Source organism: Coregonus clupeaformis, chromosome 9 (assembly GCF_020615455.1).
Source record: "Coregonus clupeaformis isolate EN_2021a chromosome 9, ASM2061545v1, whole genome shotgun sequence".
NCBI classification, from domain to species: Eukaryota; Metazoa; Chordata; class Actinopteri; order Salmoniformes; family Salmonidae; genus Coregonus; species Coregonus clupeaformis.
The window spans coordinates 13,294,173-13,312,702 of record NC_059200.1 but is presented as its reverse complement, the minus strand read 5'-3'; the positions used below and the strand labels follow the sequence as shown (position 1 = coordinate 13,312,702).

The following is an 18,530-nucleotide window of genomic DNA, read 5'->3' as shown; positions in this document are numbered from 1 at the left end:
GGTATTTGTACAAATCCCTCAATCTATTCATATTTTGTTATCTCTGTATGTTTTCAGGAATGTTTTTTGTTGTTCATAATTGTTTAGGTGTCACTGTGTTTGTCCTCTCCATCTCTCAGCATGGAAGTACACAGTTCAACTGTTTGAATAAATATTCCCAATTTGTATAGTCTTTCTTTAAGAAAAAAGAAGTATCTAATTTCTTTTGAAATGCTGCATATATTTTTCTTGATTTGTCCACAAAATAAATAGTTAGTAGCAGAGTATTTATTGTGTGGGCTTTTTATTCTGAACCTCAACGAAGTATTTGCTGGCCTTGGTAGTATTGAGTGTAGATTTAGCAGTCGTAATTAAATTAAATTGTGTGGGCTGCATTTCCAAGGCTTATTCTGCAGGTGACAAAACAGTTTGACTCTGCCAAGAAATGAGTAATCTTCCACCTGCGTTTAGTTGTCACCAAAATCTGGCCGCTCTGTGAGAAGGGAAAGGGATATCTAGTCAGTTGTACAACTGAATGCATTCAACCTCAATGTTTCTTCCGCATTTAACCCAACCCCTCTGAACGGGGGGGGGGGGGGCTGCTTTAATCGACGTCCACGTCATCGGTACTCAGGGAGCAGTTGTTGTTGGGGGTTAACTGCCTTGCTCAAGGGCAGAACGGTAGATTTTTCAACCTTGCCGGCTCGGGGATTCGATTCAGCAACTTGGCCCAACGCTTTTAACCGCCCGTAGAATGTTTAGTTATGAATCGTGTTCTTTGTATTACATCTTGTTCCACATTTTATAACACCGTATTTGATATTTTCATATAAATTAAGGAATGTTTGTACCAAATTGCATGCTTTATCCGCCAAGTAAAGTTTTTTTTTTTTCTTCCACTAAGAGAGTGGACTATATCCCAACAAATGATTGCTCAATTAGATTTAAACCAAATCCCAGTCAAATCTGATGAGAATGAGTTCTCTACAGGCAGAATCATCATGTTAATGGGGTTTTATTAGATAAGGACCTCCCTCCGGTAGAAATCATCAACGCTCCATCTTTGTGTTTTGTTGACTAGTTGTGTAATTATGATCGAGACAAAACCAACTAGAGGTACAGAGGGGTCCAAAATGATTGACACCCTTGATAAAGATTAACAATAATGACTGTATAAAATAACGAATTCAAATACTGAGCTATATTGTATGCTCAACAAATGGGGAAATATATTATTTTATACTAATACAATTGCTCAGAGAAAGCGATTTTGTTTAACAAGTAATACATGTTTTTCTCAAAAAGGTAGGGGTGAAAATTATTGACACCCCTAGAGATTCTTCTAAATAAAGTTTAGTATTTGGTCCCATATTCAATGACTACATCAAGCTTGTGACTTTACAAACATGTTGGATGCATTTGCACTTCGTGTTTCTCATTATTTTGTGGGGATTTCTGACTCTGTAACTTTCTCACTCATTTTTACATTTACATTTTAGTCATCTAGCAGACGCTCTTATCCAGAGCGACTTACATTTATCTTAAGATGGCTAGGTAGGACAACCATATATCACCCATTGGGGTGCCAGGACACAGAAGAGCTTGGGCGGGGCTGAGCGGGAGCTGCCCTCCCGTAGGGGTGGGTGGGGCCAAGAGACCAGAGGTGGCAGAACAGAGCGCTCGTGTTGGGGTGTAGGGTTTGAGCATAGCCTTTTGAGCATAGCCTTTTCACTCTGTCAATTAGGTTATTATTGTGGAGTAACTATAATGTTGTTGATCCATCCTCAGTTTTCTCCTATCACAGCCATTAAACTCTGTAACTGTTTTAAAGTCACCATTGGCCACATGGTGAAATCACTGAGCAGTTTCTTTCCTCTCCGGCAACTGAGTTAGGAAGGACGCCTGTATCTTTGTAGTGACTGGGTGTATTAATACACCATCCAAAGTGTAATTAATAACTTCACTATGCTCAAAGGGATATTCAATGTCTGCTTTTTATTTTTTTTACCCATCTACCAATAGGTGTCCTTCTTTGCGAGGCATTGGAAAACCTCCCTGGTCGTTGTGGTTGAATCTGTGTTTGAAATTCACTGCTCGGCTGAGGGACCTTACAGATAATTGTATATGTGGGGTACAGAGATGAGGTAGTCATTCAACAATCATGTTAAACACTATTACTGCACACAGAGTGAGTCTATGGAACTTATTATGTGACTTGTTAAGTAAATGTTTTACTCCTGAACTTATTTAGGCTTGCCATAACAAAGGGGTTGAATACTTATTGACTCAAGACATGTCAGCTTTTCATTTTTAATTAATTTGTGAAAATGTGTAAAAACATAATTCCACTTTGATATTGTGTGTAGGCCAGTGATAATCAACATCAACACTTAATCAATGTTAAATTCAGGCTGTAACACAACAACATGTGGAAAAAGTCTAGGGTCAGTATTGCTCATCTTTATCAAGCGTGTCAATAATTTCCGACCCCACTGTATGTCAGTAAGATATCATTGTCAGGAGTTTAGCAACACACCATCTGTCCCCACTGTGAGCACCATATGTAACTTCCAGAATGTTGTATATTTTTAACTAAGCACTGATTTGCATAGAACTGTATTTGGAGATTGTTAAATTGATGAGATAATGTTCAGATAAACAGGATCTCATTAAATAAATGATGGCCTCCATCTGTGAGATCAAGTCAAACGTTTTTTCACCCAAACCCATCATCTATAAAATAAGTCCTCCTCATCCTGACTGAGCCCCCGGGAAGTAGAACAGAAGAGAACTGAACAGAACAGAACAGAACAGAACGGAGCAGAACAGAACAGAGCAGAGCAGAACGGAGCAGAACAGAACAGAACAGAACAGAACGGAACAGAACAGAACAGAACAGAACAGAACTGAACAGAGCAGAACAGAGCAGAGCAGAACAGAACGGAGCAGAACAGAACAGAACAGAACAGAACGGAGCAGAACAGAACAGAGCAGAGCAGAACAGAACAGAACAGAGCAGAACAGAGCAGAACAGAAGAGAACTGAACAGAACAGAGCAGAACAGAGCAGAACAGAACGGAGCAGAACAGAGCAGAACAGAACAGAGCAGAGCAGAACAGAACAGAACAGAGCAGAACAGAGCAGAACAGAACGGAGCAGAGCAGAGCAGAGCAGAACAGAGCAGAACAGAGCAGAACAGAGCAGAACAGAACGGAGCAGAGCAGAACAGAGCAGAACAGAGCAGAACAGAACGGAGCAGAGCAGAACAGAGCAGAACAGAGCAGAACAGAGCAGAACAGAACAGAACAGAACGGAGCAGAGCAGAACAGAACAGAACAGAACGGAGCAGAACAGAACGGAGCAGAGCAGAGCAGAGCAGAGCAGAACAGAGCAGAACAGAGCAGAACAGAGCAGAACAGAGCAGAACAGAACGGAGCAGAGCAGAACAGAGCAGAACAGAGCAGAACAGAGCAGAACAGAACAGAACAGAACGGAGCAGAGCAGAACAGAACAGAACAGAACGGAGCAGAACAGAACGGAGCAGAACAGAACGGAGCAGAACAGAGCAGAACATTACAGAACGGAGCAGAACATAACGGAGCAGAACATAACAGAACAGAACAGAACAGAACGGAGCAGAGATTAACAGAACGGAGCAGAACAGAACGGAGCAGAACAGAACATCTGTACTGTAAGGGAAACCAGACAGACCAGAGTATTTAGAGATACACCCCAAATGGCACCCTATTCCCTATATAGTGCACTACTTTTGACCAGAGCCCAGATCCCTTTTCCCTGTACATCTGGTCAAATGTAGTGCACTATATAGGGAATAAGGTGCCAGTGTTTAGAGATCCATCATGGTACTCAGTATTCAGAGAGAGAGAGGAAGCACTTCTGTTTCTGGTTCAGCTATCATAGATCATTCTGACACCTCTACTGTGCGCTCCAAATATTCACCCACCCCTGTCTACGTCCCAAATGGCACCCTATTCCCTTTTTAAGTGCACTACTTTTGACCAGGGTCCATAGTTCTTGTCAAAAGTAGTGCACCTATATAGGGAAGAGGGAGCCATTTGGGACTCGGCCCGACACCTCTACAGCACGCTCCAAATGCTCACCACCACCAGACAACAATACACCTCCTCTGTGGCTCAGTCACTCTCTGTCACTCTCTGTCACTCTCTGTCTCTGTCTCCCTAAAACCCCACAGTCCCATTCACAAATAAAAAAAAAACGGTAGCTCTGGAAATAAAATGCATTCATGAGAAAAAGGTCTGATGTAATATCACATTGTAGCATCATTCCCTCGGTCCCCTTCTCTCTCCACATTAGGTCTCAGGTGAGTATAACAACTTATTTCGTATTAAACAAGATGTTCAATAAGAACAACAAAAATATAAACACAACATGTAAAGTTTCATGAGCTGAAATAAAAGCTTATTTCTCTCAGATTTTGTGCACAATTTTGTTTACATCCCTGTTAGTGAGCATTTCTCCTTTGCCAAGATAATCCATCCACCTGACAGGTGTGGCATATCAAGAAGCTGATTAAACAGCATGATAATTACACAGGTGCACCTTGTGCTGGGGACAATAAAAGGCCACTGTGCAGTTTTGTCACACAACAAAATGCCACAGGTGTCTCAAGTTTTGAGGGAGCGTGCAATTGGCATGCTGACTGCAGGAATGTCTACCAGAGCTGTTGCCAGATAATTTAATGTTCATTTCTCTACCATAAGCTGCCTCCAACGTCGTTTTAGAGAATTTGGCAGTACGTCCAACCGGCCTCACAGCCACAAACCACGTGTAACCACACCAGCCCAGAACCTCCACATCGGGCTTCTTCACCTGCGGGATCGTCTGAGACCAGCCACCTGGACAGCTGATGAAACTGTGGGTTTGCACAACCGAATAATTTCTGCACAAACTGTCAGAAACCGTCTCAGGGAAGCTCATCTGTATGCTCGTCGTCCTCACCAGGGTCTTGACCTGAGTGCAGTTCGGCGTCATAACTGACTTCAGTGGCAAATCCTCACCTTCGATGGCCACTGGCATGCTGGGGAAGTGTGCTCTTTATGGATGAATCACGGTTTCAAGTCTACGGGCAGATGGCGTCGTGTGGGCGAGCGGTTTGCTGATGTCAATGTTGTGAACAGAGTGCCCCATGGTGGCAGTGGGGTTATGGTATGGGCAGGCATAAGCTACAGGCAACAAACACAATTGCATTTTATCGATGGCAATTTGAATACACAGAGATACCGTGACGAGATCCTGAGGCCCATTGTCGTGCCATTCATCCGCCGACATCACCTCATCGCAAGGATCTGTACACAATTCCTGGAAGCTATTCCAGTTTCAACTGTTCTGCCTGCGGTTATGGAACCCCTACCTGTCCCAGACCTGCTGTTTTCAACTCTTAATGATCGGCTATGAAAAGCCAACTGAGATTTATTCCTGATTATTATTTGACCATGCTTGTCACTTATGAACATTTTTGAACATCTTGGCATGGTTCTGTTATAATCTCCACCCGGCACAGCCAGAAGAGGACTGGCCACCCCTCATAGCCTGGTTCCTCTCTAGGTTTCTTCCTAGGTTTTGGCCTTTCTAGGGAGTTTTTCCTAGCCACCGTGCTTCTACACCTGCATTACTAGCTGTTTGGGGTTTTAGGCTGGGTTTCTGTAAAGCACTTCGAGATATTAGCTGATGTAAGAAGGGCTATATAAAATAAAATTGATTGATTGATTACAGTTCTGTCATGGCCTGCATACTCACCAGACATGTCACCCATTGAGCATGTTTGGGATGCTCTGGATTGATGTGTACGACAGCGTGTTCCAGTTCCCGCCAATATCCAGTAACTTCGCACAGCCATTGAAGAGGAGTGGGACAACATTCAACAGGCCACAATCAACAGCCTGATCAACTCTATGTGAAGGACATGTGTCGCGCTGCATGAGGCAAATGGTGGTCACACCAGATACGGACTGGTTTTCTGATCCACGGCCCTACCTTTTTTTCCAACAGATGCATATCTGTACTCCCAGTCATGTGAAATCCATAGATTAGGCCCTAATTAAGTAATTTAAATTGATTGATTTCTTTATATGAACTGTATCTCAGTAAAATCGTAGATATTGATGCATGTTGCGTTCATATTTTTGTTCAGTGTATATTGAAAGAATCCACCCCCAGGACAGGGACCAGGTTCCAAGGCTTTGGGTGCAGACAGTGTTCCTCTGGTTAACTCCTCTGTCAGAGAGATCTTGGAGGTTGGAGGTGGAAACAGTGTTCCTCTGGTTAACTCCTCTGTCAGAGAGATGTTGGAGGTCGCAGGTGGAGAGCAGACAGTGTTCCAGGGCTCAGGATTAGCCATGGTGGTCTGCTTTGGGGCTCTGGGTCTGGCGTTAGTCCTGCTGGTCTCATGGTCTCAGGCTGTTGTCCTCCTGCTAGTCCCATGTGCTGCTCTCGGACTCAAGGATATCAGGGTTTCGTTTTGTGGTGGTACTCCTCCAGCCTCTATTCAGTGTTCCTGTGTGTCTGCTGGTAGCTCCAACCTCTATTCAGGGATGTTATGTGTCTGCTGGTAGCTCCAACCTCTATTCAGGGATGTTGTGTCTGCTGGTACCAGATGTAACAGCGTTAGCTTCATAGCTTCACCCCCCAGCTTGTAATGCCTTCACCCACGCTATTGAATTGGTACCTTTTCTATAGCGTAATTACTCAGGGATGTTGTGTGTCTGCTGGTACCAATCCTCTACTCTGTCATGTTGTGTGTCTGCTGGTACCAATGCTCTACTCTGTCATGTTATGTGTCTGCTGGTACCAATGCTCTACTCTGTCATGTTATGTGTCTGCTGGTACCAGTGCTCTACTCTGTCATGTTATGTGTCTGCTGGTACCAGTGCTCTACTCTGTCATGTTATGTGTCTGCTGGTACCAATGCTCTACTCGGTCATGTTGTGTATCTGCTCCAGCTCCCTCTTCTTCTTCATGGCGATGTGCAGCTGCTGTTTGATGACGGTGATGTGTGTCTCCAGCTCCGACAGCTCCTGCAGCATGGGGTTGGTCCTGGCCTGTAGACCCACCTGGACCAGGTGTGTCCTCCCGTTAGAGGTGGCCTGTAGGGGAAGAGAAGAAAATAAGAAAAATGTAAACCAATCAAATGGCATGAATCAAAACATAAATAATATATAATAAATGAGATAAATTACCACCTGATTCTGACTACATCCTAACTACTGGTATTGCCTTTTTTGATGACTAAAATGTAACTGTATATAATAAGGCTGTAGAATTTTTTTTTTTTTTATGTACAATTTCCCAACAAGACGCCCCCTCCCAGAAAGTAAATACTCTATGCTATGTGTTCCTTATTTGTCTGGCCAACCTGAGGAGCAAGAGGAGTGGGGCAATCACAGGGGTACTCCAGAAGCTTCCTCCTGTTGCAGTCGGACTCTGAGCTGGTCCATGGTACACATGCCTGCTCCTGTTGCTGCTGCTGGTGGTGGTGGTTAACCACGTTGCACCTTTGGGGTCGAACAAAAAAACACATATTTTGGGACCTTGTTTTGCATCCCAAATGGGACCTTATTCCCCGATAGTCCACTACTTTGGACCAAGGCCTATAGGGTACTACTTTGGACCAAGGCCTATAGGGTACTACTTTGGACCAAGACCTATAGGGTACTACTTTGGACCAAGGCCTATAGGGCACTACAAAACATGCTATCTGATGCAGTGGAGGATCCTCAGAGGAGGAAGAGGAGGACCATCCTCCTCAGTGAATTTCATAAAAATATATATTTTTAAACATTTGAAATGTTATCCTTTTTAGATAAAACTATACTAAATATAATCACACGTCACCAAATAATTGATTAAAACACCCTATTTTGCAATGAAGGTCTACAGTAGCTTCAACAGCACTCTGTAGGGTAGCACCATGGTGTGGCCGGAGGACAGCTAGCTTCTGTCCTCCTCTGGGTACATTAACTTCAATACAAAACCTAGGAGGCTCAAGGTTCTCACCCCCTTCCATAGTAATTATGACAACTTCTGGAGGACATCCTCCAACCTACCAGAGCTCTTGCAGCATGAACTGACATGTTGTCCACCCAATCATAGGATCAGAAAATGTATCTAGTACTGAAAGCATAAGCTACAGCTAGCTAGCACTGCTGTGCATAAAATGTGGTGAGTAGTTGACTCAAAGAGAGAGAAAGACAATAGTTGAACAGTTTAACAAATTAATTTCTTCCAAATTGAAGGAGAAGCAAGAGAGAAATAGAGAGAGAGATTTCATCAAAGTAGTTAGCTAAACTTCTAACTGACTGTACACTGTAAAGTTACTGCATGATTGTAGTGGGTTTACTAAGATGTTAGTTCTATTAGCAATGCTGACTATGACGTTACTTTAGCTAATATGGTGACAACGATGTAGGCTGTGTGTAGCGGTTTGGCTTGGAAAGCTTTTTTCGCCTGGTCACATACAGCTGATGTGTTGTTCATTAAAGTCCACAAGCGGAGGGAAAAGGTGAGAGGAGGAGAGCGCATAGATGCGAGAAGGAATACAACGTGGCTGCTATGAAATTGAACTGTGTTTATGCGTGATCAGGGATGTATTCATTCCGCCGATTCTGTTGAAAAAAGTTTCTTGAACGGAAGCAAACGGAACAAAACGGGAATAAACATACCTGAATTTGTCCAATCGAAACTCTCGTTTGTAACTGTTGGCGTAATGATTACACCCTTTATCAGCTAGATGCAGGCAAGAGTGTGCAAGGCGGTATTGAATGTCACTGTCTGTCCTTGTGTCACTGTCTGTCACCTCAAATTTGTCTCTCGACCTGTGTGCACCTACATTGTAAACTGTCATTCATAGGCTAGGTTGTAGCAACCTCATGATGGGTATAGGGAAATTCGAGTATCATGTAGTAGCCTAAACCTATCGCTGTTACATTAAACTGGGTGAATTAAATATGAATGACAGTCATCCAATATGCTGTAATAGAAATAATGTGTCCTCCCTCATCTTAAACAGCACTGACCGCCACTGATCTGATGCTGACATGTTCCACAGCCAGTTAGTAGGGTGACACGGTCGCTGCTATCATCCCGTCGCTGCTATCATCCCGTCGCTGCTATCATCACGTCGCTGCTATCATCACGTCACTGCTATCATCCCGTCGCTGCTATCATCACGTCGCTGCTATCATCCCGTCGCTGCTATCATCACGTCGCTGCTATCATCCCGTCGCTGCTATCATCACGTCACTGCTATCATCCCGTCGCTGCTATCATCACGTCGCTGCTATCATCCCGTCGCTGCTATCATCACGTCGCTGCTATCATCACGTCGCTGCTATCATCCCGTCGCTGCTATCATCACGTCGCTGCTATCATCCCGTCGCTGCTATCATCCCGTCGCTGCTATCATCACGTCGCTGCTATCATCACGTCACTGCTATCATCCCGTCGCTGCTATCATCACGTCGCTGCTATCATCCCGTCGCTGCTATCATCACGTCGCTGCTATCATCACGTCGCTGCTATCATCCTGTCGCTGCTATCATCACGTCGCTGCTATCATCACGTCGCTGCTATCATCCTGTCGCTGCTATCATCCTGTCGCTGCTATCATCCTGTCGCTGCTATCATCACGTCGCTGCTATCATCCTGTCGCTGCTATCATCCCGTCGCTGCTATCATCCCGTCGCTGCTATCACCCTGTCGCTGCTATCATCCTGTTGCTGCTATCATCACGTCGCTGCTATCATCCTGTCGCTGCTATCATCCTGTCGCTGCTATCATCACGTCGCTGCTATCATCACGTCGCTGCTATCATCCTGTCGCTGCTATCATATCATCACTGACAATTCAATTAGCCAAGTTGTGATTAAAACACAATTTGACACACACTGTCAAACTGGCACATTCAATCAAACGTTTCTCAAATCAATCAATCAGGTGGTCTGTCAATTTGCTGTACAGCCTTTTTGTGAAGGTTAGGGGACATTCCTTATGGAACATCAATGATTGTGATTACCTTTTTTCCTTCTTGGCGACAGTCTGCAGTTTATCGTCGTTGAAAGATGTGTTCATAGCTCGATGTAATCTCTGATGGATAGAGCAGAAACACACCAGATATCAGAAACGCACCAGATATCAGAAACACACCAGACATGTAACAGAATCTGCACATATACAGTGGGGGAAAAAAGTATTTAGTCAGCCACCAATTGTGCAAGTTCTCCCACTTAAAAAGATGAGAGAGGCCTGTAATTTTCATCATAGGTACACGTCAACTATGACAGACAAAATGAGGAAAAAAAATCCAGAAAATCACATTGTAGGATTTTTTATAAATTTATTTGCAAATTATGGTGGAAAATAAGTATTTGGTCAATAACAAAAGTTTCTCAATACTTTGTTATATACCCTTTGTTGGCAATGACACAGGTCAAACGTTTTCTGTAAGTCTTCACAAAGTTTTCACACACTGTTGCTGGTATTTTGGCCCATTCCTCCATGCAGATCTCCTCTAGAGCAGTGATGTTTTGGGGCTGTCGCTGGGCAACACGGACTTTCAACTCCCTCCAAAGATTTTCTATGGGGTTGAGATCTGGAGACTGGCTAGGCCACTCCAGGACCTTGAATTGCTTCTTACGAAGCCACTCATTCGTTGCCCGGGCGGTGTGTTTGGGATCATTGTCATGCTGAAAAACCCATCCACGTTTCATCTTCAATGCCCTTGCTGATGGAAGGAGGTTTTCACTCAAAATCTCACGATACATGGCCCCATTCATTCTTTCCTTTACACGGATCAGTCGTCCTGGTCCCTTTGCAGAAAAACAGCCCCAAAGCATGATGTTTCCACCCCCATGCTTCACAGTAGGTATGGTGTTCTTTGGATGCAACTCAGCATTCTTTGTCCTCCAAACACGACGAGTTGAGTTTTTACCAAAAAGTTATATTTTGGTTTCATCTGACCATATGACATTCTCCCAATCCTCTTCTGGATCATCCAAATGCACTCTAGCAAACTTCAGACGGGCCTGGACTGGCTTAAGCAGGTGGACACGTCTGGCACTGCAGGATTTGAGTCCCTGGCGGCGTAGTGTGTTACTGATGGTAGGCTTTGTTACTTTGGTCCCAGCTCTCTGCAGGTCATTCACTAGATCCCCCCGTGTGGTTCTGGGATTTTTGCTCACCGTTCTTGTGATCATTTTGACCCCACGGGGTGAGATCTTGCGTGGAGCCCCAGATCGAGGGAGATTATCAGTGGTCTTGTATGTCTTCCATTTCCTAATAATTGCTCCCACAGTTAATTTCTTCAAACCAAGCTGCTTACCTATTGCAGATTCAGTCTTCCCAGCCTGGTGCAGGTCTACAATTTTGTTTCTGGTGTCCTTTGACAGCTCTTTGGTCTTGGCCATAGTGGAGTTTGGAGTGTGACTGTTTGAGGTTGTGGACAGGTGTCTTTTATACTGATAACAAGTTCAAACAGGTGCCATTAATACAGGTAACGAGTGGAGGACAGAGGAGCCTCTTAAAGAAGAAGTTACAGTTCTGTGAGAGCCAGAAAACTTGCTTGTTTGTAGGTGACCAAATACTTATTTTCCACCATAATTTGCAAATACATTCATTAAAAATCCTACAATGTGATTTTCTGGAATTATTTTTCTCAATTTGTCTGTCATAGTTGATGTGTACCTATGATGAAAATTACAGGCCTCTCCCATCTTTTTAAGTGGGAGAACTTGCACAATTGGTGGCTGACTAAATACTTTTTTCCCCCACTGTATAAGGGTTGAGGTCAATCCATTTAAATTTGACAAATGGACTAAATTAAAATAGAATTGATCCCAACCCAGACATATAGTATGTATGGCACAGAGTACACTTAATCTGAGAATATCATACTGTAGGAATATAAATCACAAAGTACACTTAATCTGAGAATATCATACTGTAGGAATATAAATCACAAAGTACACTTAATCTGAGAATATCATACTGTAGGAATATAAATCACAAAGTACACTTAATCTGAGAATATCATACTGTAGGAATATAAATCACAAAGTACACTTAATCTGAGAATATCATACTGTAGGAATATAAATCACAAAGTACACTTAATCTGAGAATATCATACTGTAGGAATATCATTTTCTGGCATTTAAAACATAGTGAAAGTTGAGTTAGTTAAACCAGGCGAACACAGGGCTCTAAATTCACTTTTTTTCATTGGTAGCACTGATGCTCCTAACTATAAAAAGTAAGGAGCACCAGAAAAAATGTAGGAGCACCAGAAACAAAAATAGTTTTTACTGACTGTCCTATCATTGTTAATTGTCATCAGTTGTTACCTTGATGATGTAGAACACATCACTAGAGAGTGGGCCAGACGTTATAATTAAAACTACCTTTAATCATTGTTTTCAAAACTGAAAACATATTTACATAGGTGATTTGTTTTGGACAAACAAATGCAATATATAAAACAGTGTTAATTGTATTCAAAAGTGTAACAGCAAACATATTTATATAGGTGATTAAAACATAACCTTTATTGTATTTAAAAGTGGAACTGCAAACTGGAAACTGTTATCCATTATTGCATTCAGCTAACAGCTAATCGTTGATCTAGAATCTAGCTAGTGAATCAACTTGCTTTTAGGGTTAGGGTTTAGGGTAGTGGTGTCCCAAGGATCCAAGATTGCACAAACTCTCTTCCTGGATGGTGTCCGCGATGGTGCCAAATGCCAATTATGTTTGTGCAGGACACCTCGATTCCATATGTCGGGTTGACACCTCGATTCCATATGTCGGGTTGATTGTAATAAATTATTTTGGGTTTGAATTAGGTCAAATCCATCTCCTCTTTGGCAGTAAGAGGTGTTACATTTAATCTCTAGCTCAGTTAGCTCTGCCTGTTGACGGGATTGGGCTTCCACCTGTTGTCTGCCAAATACGTCTGGTAGTTAGTTAACCTAGTGGTGTTGCTGTAGTTAGTAGACCTAGTGGTGTTGCTGTAGTTAGTAGACCTAGTGGTGTTGCTGTAGTTAGTAGACCTAGTGGTGTTGCTGTAGTTAGTAGACCTAGTGGTGTTGCTGTAGTTAGTAGACCTAGTGGTGTTGCTGTAGTTAGTAGACCTAGTGGTGTTGCTGTAGTTAGTAGACCTAGTGGTGTTGCTGTAGTTAGTAGACCTAGTGGTGTTGCTGTAGTTAGTAGACCTAGTGGTGTTGCTGTAGTTAGTAGACCTAGTGGTGTTGCTGTAGTTAGTAGACCTAGTGGTGTTGCTGTAGTTAGTAGACCTAGTGGTGTTGCTGTAGTTAGTAGACCTAGTGGTGTTGCTGTAGTTAGTAGACCTAGTGGTGTTGCTGTAGTTAGTAGACCTAGTGGTGTTGCTGTAGTTAGTAGACCTAGTGGTGTTGCTGTAGTTAGTAGACCTAGTGGTGTTGCTGTAGTTAGTAGACCTAGTGGTGTTGCTGTAGTTAGTAGACCTAGTGGTGTTGCTGTAGTTAGTAGACCTAGTGGTGTTGCTGTAGTTAGTAGACCTAGTGGTGTTGCTGTAGTTAGTAGACCTAGTGGTGTTGCTGTAGTTAGTAGACCTAGTGGTGTTGCTGTAGTTAGTTAACCTAGTGGTGTTGCTGTAGTTAGTAGACCTAGTGGTGTTGCTGAAGTTAGTAGACCTAGTGGTGTTGCTGTAGTTAGTATACCTAGTGGTGTTGCTGTAGTTAGTAGACCTAGTGGTGTTGCTGTAGTTAGTAGACCTAGTGGTGTTGCTGTAGTTAGTAGACCTAGTGGTGTTGCTGTAGTTAGTAGACCTAGTGGTGTTGCTGTAGTTAGTAGACCTAGTGGTGTTGCTGTAGTTAGTAGACCTAGTGGTGTTGCTGTAGTTAGTAGACCTAGTGGTGTTGCTGTAGTTAGTAGACCTAGTGGTGTTGCTGTAGTTAGTAGACCTAGTGGTGTTGCTGTAGTTAGTGGTTCTAGTGGTGTTGCTGTAGTTAGTAGACCTAGTGGTGTTGCTGTAGTTAGTAGACCTAGTGGTGTTGCTGTAGTTAGTAGACCTAGTGGTGTTGCTGTAGTTAGTGGTTCTAGTGGTGTTGCTGTAGTTAGTAGTCCTAGTGGTGTTGCTGTAGTTAGTAGACCTAGTGGTGTTGCTGTAGTTAGTAGACCTAGTGGTGTTGCTGTAGTTAGTAGACCTAGTGGTGTTGCTGTAGTTAGTAGACCTAGTGGTGTTGCTGTAGTTAGTAGACCTAGTGGTGTTGCTGTAGTTAGTAGACCTAGTGGTGTTGCTGTAGTTAGTAGACCTAGTGGTGTTCCTATAGTTAGTAGGCCTAGTGGTGTTGCTGTAGTTAGTAGACCTAGTGGTGTTGCTGTAGTTAGTAGACCTAGTGGTGTTGCTGTAGTTAGTAGACCTAGTGGTGTTGCTGTAGTTAGTAGACCTGGAGGTGTTGCTGTAGTTAGTAGACCTAGTGGTGTTGCTGTAGTTAGTAGACCTAGTGGTGTTGCTGTAGTTAGTAGACCTAGTGGTGTTGCTGTAGTTAGTTAACCTAGTGGTGTTGCTGTAGTTAGTAGACCTAGTGGTGTTGCTGTAGTTAGTAGACCTAGTGGTGTTGCTGTAGTTAGTAGACCTAGTGGTGTTGCTGTAGTTAGTAGACCTAGTGGTGTTGCTGTAGTTAGTTAACCTAGTGGTGTTGCTGTAGTTAGTAGACCTAGTGGTGTTGCTGTAGTTAGTAGACCTAGTGGTATTGCTCTAGCCCCTGTAGTTAGTAAATCTTGTAATGTTACTGCATCCCCTGCCTGATGTACTTGTCCTGGCACTTGATGTGCTTTTGTCTTAAGAAGTCTTCCCTGTTGCTATTTCTCCACACTTTCGACAGTACTTTCAGAACATTGTGTCACTAGTTTTGTCCCTCCTTAGCCACTTGAGTTTGCGAAACAACCCCTCTGAGGAGGTGTGTTGGTAGCATTATCTCCAACATCGTCCTCGTCCTTTTCTTCCGGATATGGTTGATCATTTCATCATATGTTTTTTTTGGTTGAAGAAAGCTTCAATTCTGATGTTGCATTTCATTGTTGTTGTTGTTGCTAGCTATCTCGCTAGCTAATGCCATATAGCTGACAGAAAAGGTTCTGACGGAAAGTTTGCGTTAAAAGAGATTGGTTGTACCTGGCGTGTGATTGTTCTAATTAGCTACATTTAAACATTTGTAGCATTATGATTGGTTAGGATTTGTAAACAATGTATCAGCCTGTCTTGTTTGAGCAGTGAAGAGAAGAGTGTTGTGGCTAAATATTGTTACGCATTGAGTTTTATATTGGGATGGTTTTTTTTTGGTTGCAAAAATTGTTGCATATGCTACCCAATCGGTCACACTTTAGAACCCTGGGTGTACACTACACCATTTTGGCCCTGACTAAGCTCTCCCAGACACGTTTTTGAGATGGGGAGACAAAATCTCCATGTCGTTGCCTACTCGGGGCTCATTTAATGTGAGCGGGTCAGAGACGCAACCTGAGGGCAACCTATCCGAGTCGTACAGGACGTCCCGATATTTTAAAACATTTGATTTTATCGGCACAAAATCAGCAATGCTCTTGTAGTGTGAGAACGGTGATCAGCAATAGCCAATGAGACAATGAAAGCTGGCCAGAGAAGAAGCCAGTGAGATGATGACGTTTTATTGCATCCCCCAGAATGTGTTGACTCTCCATCAGGAGCGATGACTACTATTAGTATGAATGTGTTGACTCTCCATCAGGAGCGATGACTCCTACTAGTATGAATGTGTTGACTCTCCATCAGGAGCCATGACTCCTACTAGTATGAATGTGTTGACTCTCCATCAGGAGCCATGACTCCTACTAGTATGAATGTGTTGACTCTCCATCAGGAGCGATGACTCCTACTAGTATGAATGTGTTGACTCTCCATCAGGAGCGATGACTCCTAGTATGAATGTGTTGACTCTCCATCAGGAGCGATGACTCCTACTAGTATGAATGTGTTGACTCTCCATCAGGAGCGATGACTCCTACTGGTATGAATGGGTTGACTCTCCATCAGGAGCCATGACTCCTACTAGTATGAATGTGTTGACTCTCCATCAGGAGCCATGACTCCTACTAGTATGAATGTGTTGACTCTCCATCAGGAGCGATGACTCCTACTGGTATGAATGTGTTGACTCTCCATCAGGAGCGATGACTCCTACTAGTATGAATGTGTTGACTCTCCATCAGGAGCGATGACTCCTAGTATGAATGTGTTGACTCTCCATCAGGAGCGATGACTCCTACTAGTATGAATGTGTTGACTCTCCATCAGGAGCGATGACTCCTACTAGTATGAATGTGTTGACTCTCCATCAGGAGCCATGACTCCTACTAGTATGAATGTGTTGACTCTCCATCAGGAGCGATGACTCCTACTGGTGTGAATGTGTTGACTCTCCATCAGGAGCGATGACTCCTACTAGTATGAATGTGTTGACTCTCCATCAGGAGCGATGACTCCTAGTATGAATGTGTTGACTCTCCATCAGGAGCGATGACTCCTACTAGTATGAATGTGTTGACTCTCCATCAGGAGCCATGACTCCTACTAGTATGAATGTGTTGACTCTCCATCAGGAGCCATGACTCCTACTGGTATGAATGTGTTGACTCTCCATCAGGAGCGATGACTCCTACTAGTATGAATGTGTTGACTCTCCATCAGGAGCCATGACTCCTACTAGTATGAATGTGTTGACTCTCCATCAGGAGCGATGACTCCTACTAGTATGAATGTGTTGACTCTCCATCAGGAGCCATGACTCCTACTAGTATGAATGTGTTGACTCTCCATTTGGAGCGATGACTCCTACTGGTATGAATGTGTTGACTCTCCATTTGGAGCGATGACTCCTACTAGTATGAATGTGTTGACTCTCCATCAGGAGCGATGACTAGAGAAGGACTACTAGTATGCGTTTGTACTTTTCTTACCAAAGCCGAAGTGTCAACTCCTTACAACTCTGAAGTCAACAAAAAATTGTATTCAACTCAAAATGTATTGGCTAGATATTTCAACTCTGTATGGCAAGCGTGAATGTCTTACTGAAAACGTTTCTGAGACTGCTTTGAGCCACAGCTCGTTGTTACTACGTTAACAATCGAATGACATCATCACATCATTGTTTTAGAGAGAGGTGGTATGGAGAATCCTCACGACCAAGTCAAGAATCTTGTAGTTTGTGACTCCCCGTCTGTGCAACATTGTTTAGTGTGAGCAACACTACCTTGGAAAGACAACAAACTACAGGAAAGACGGTTGTTTAATGTGAGAGGCTCAGTGATGTTATGATTTTGCAAGTCGTGTAGTGTACGCCAGGCATTACCTGACTAGTATGCAGCCAATACTTGAATTTGGGGTCCTTGACTCTGGGTATAACGAAGTGGTAGATGATGTGTTCAGCCAGGGTGGTGAGGAGAGACAGAACCAACCCGACACATAGCATCAAAAACAGGCCTGAGAAATGCTTTATGCCCATTTGTAAGGTCTGGAGAGAGACAAAACAGACACACAGACACACAGGCAGACACATCACTATACACTATTACACATCACTGTACACTATTACACATCACTATACACTATTACACATCACTATACACTTTTACACATCACTGTACACTATTACACATCACTATACACTATTACACATCACTATACACTATTACACATCACTATACACTATTACACAACACTATACACTATTACACATCACTATTACACATCACTGTACACTATTACACATCACTATACACTATTACACATCACTATACACTATTACACATCACTATACACTATTACACATCACTGTACACTATTACACATCACTGTACACTATTACACATCACTATACACTATTACACATCACTATACACTATTAAACATCACTATACACTATTACACATCACTATACACTATTACACATCAATGTACACTATTACACATCACTTTACACTATTACACATCACTATACACTATTACACATCACTATTACACATCACTATACACTATTACACATCACTATACACTATTACACATCACTATACACTATTACACATCACTATACACTATTACACATCACTATACACTATTACACATCACTATACACTATTACACATCACTATTACACTATTAAACATCACTATACACTATTAAACATCACTATACACTTTTACACATCACTGTACACTATTAAACATCACTATACACTATTACACATCACTATACACTATTACACATCACTATACACTATTACACATCACTATTACACATCACTATACACTATTACACATCACTATACACTATTACACATCACTATACACTATTACACATCACTATACACTATTACACATCACTATACACTATTACACATCCCTATTACACTATTACACATCACTATACACTATTACACATCACTATACACTATTGCACATCACTGCACACTATTACACATCACTATACACTATTACACATCACT

General features: G+C 42.6%; 1 protein-coding gene across 1 annotated transcript in view; it reads right to left on the bottom strand.

Annotated features, from left to right (window-relative positions):
- Positions 1–6,146: 6,146 nt before the first annotated feature.
- Positions 6,147–18,530, bottom strand: part of LOC121574502 (glutamate receptor ionotropic, NMDA 3A) — a 100,938-nt gene continuing 88,554 nt past the window's right edge. The window contains exons 9-12 of the mRNA XM_045222752.1: positions 17,379–17,540; positions 10,031–10,101; positions 7,373–7,511; positions 6,147–7,103 (exon numbers count right to left, since the gene is read on the bottom strand). Coding sequence (XP_045078687.1) covers positions 6,930–7,103; positions 7,373–7,511; positions 10,031–10,101; positions 17,379–17,540 — 546 coding nt within the window. The 3' untranslated portion in view covers positions 6,147–6,929. The remainder of the gene's footprint in view (positions 7,104–7,372; positions 7,512–10,030; positions 10,102–17,378; positions 17,541–18,530) is intronic.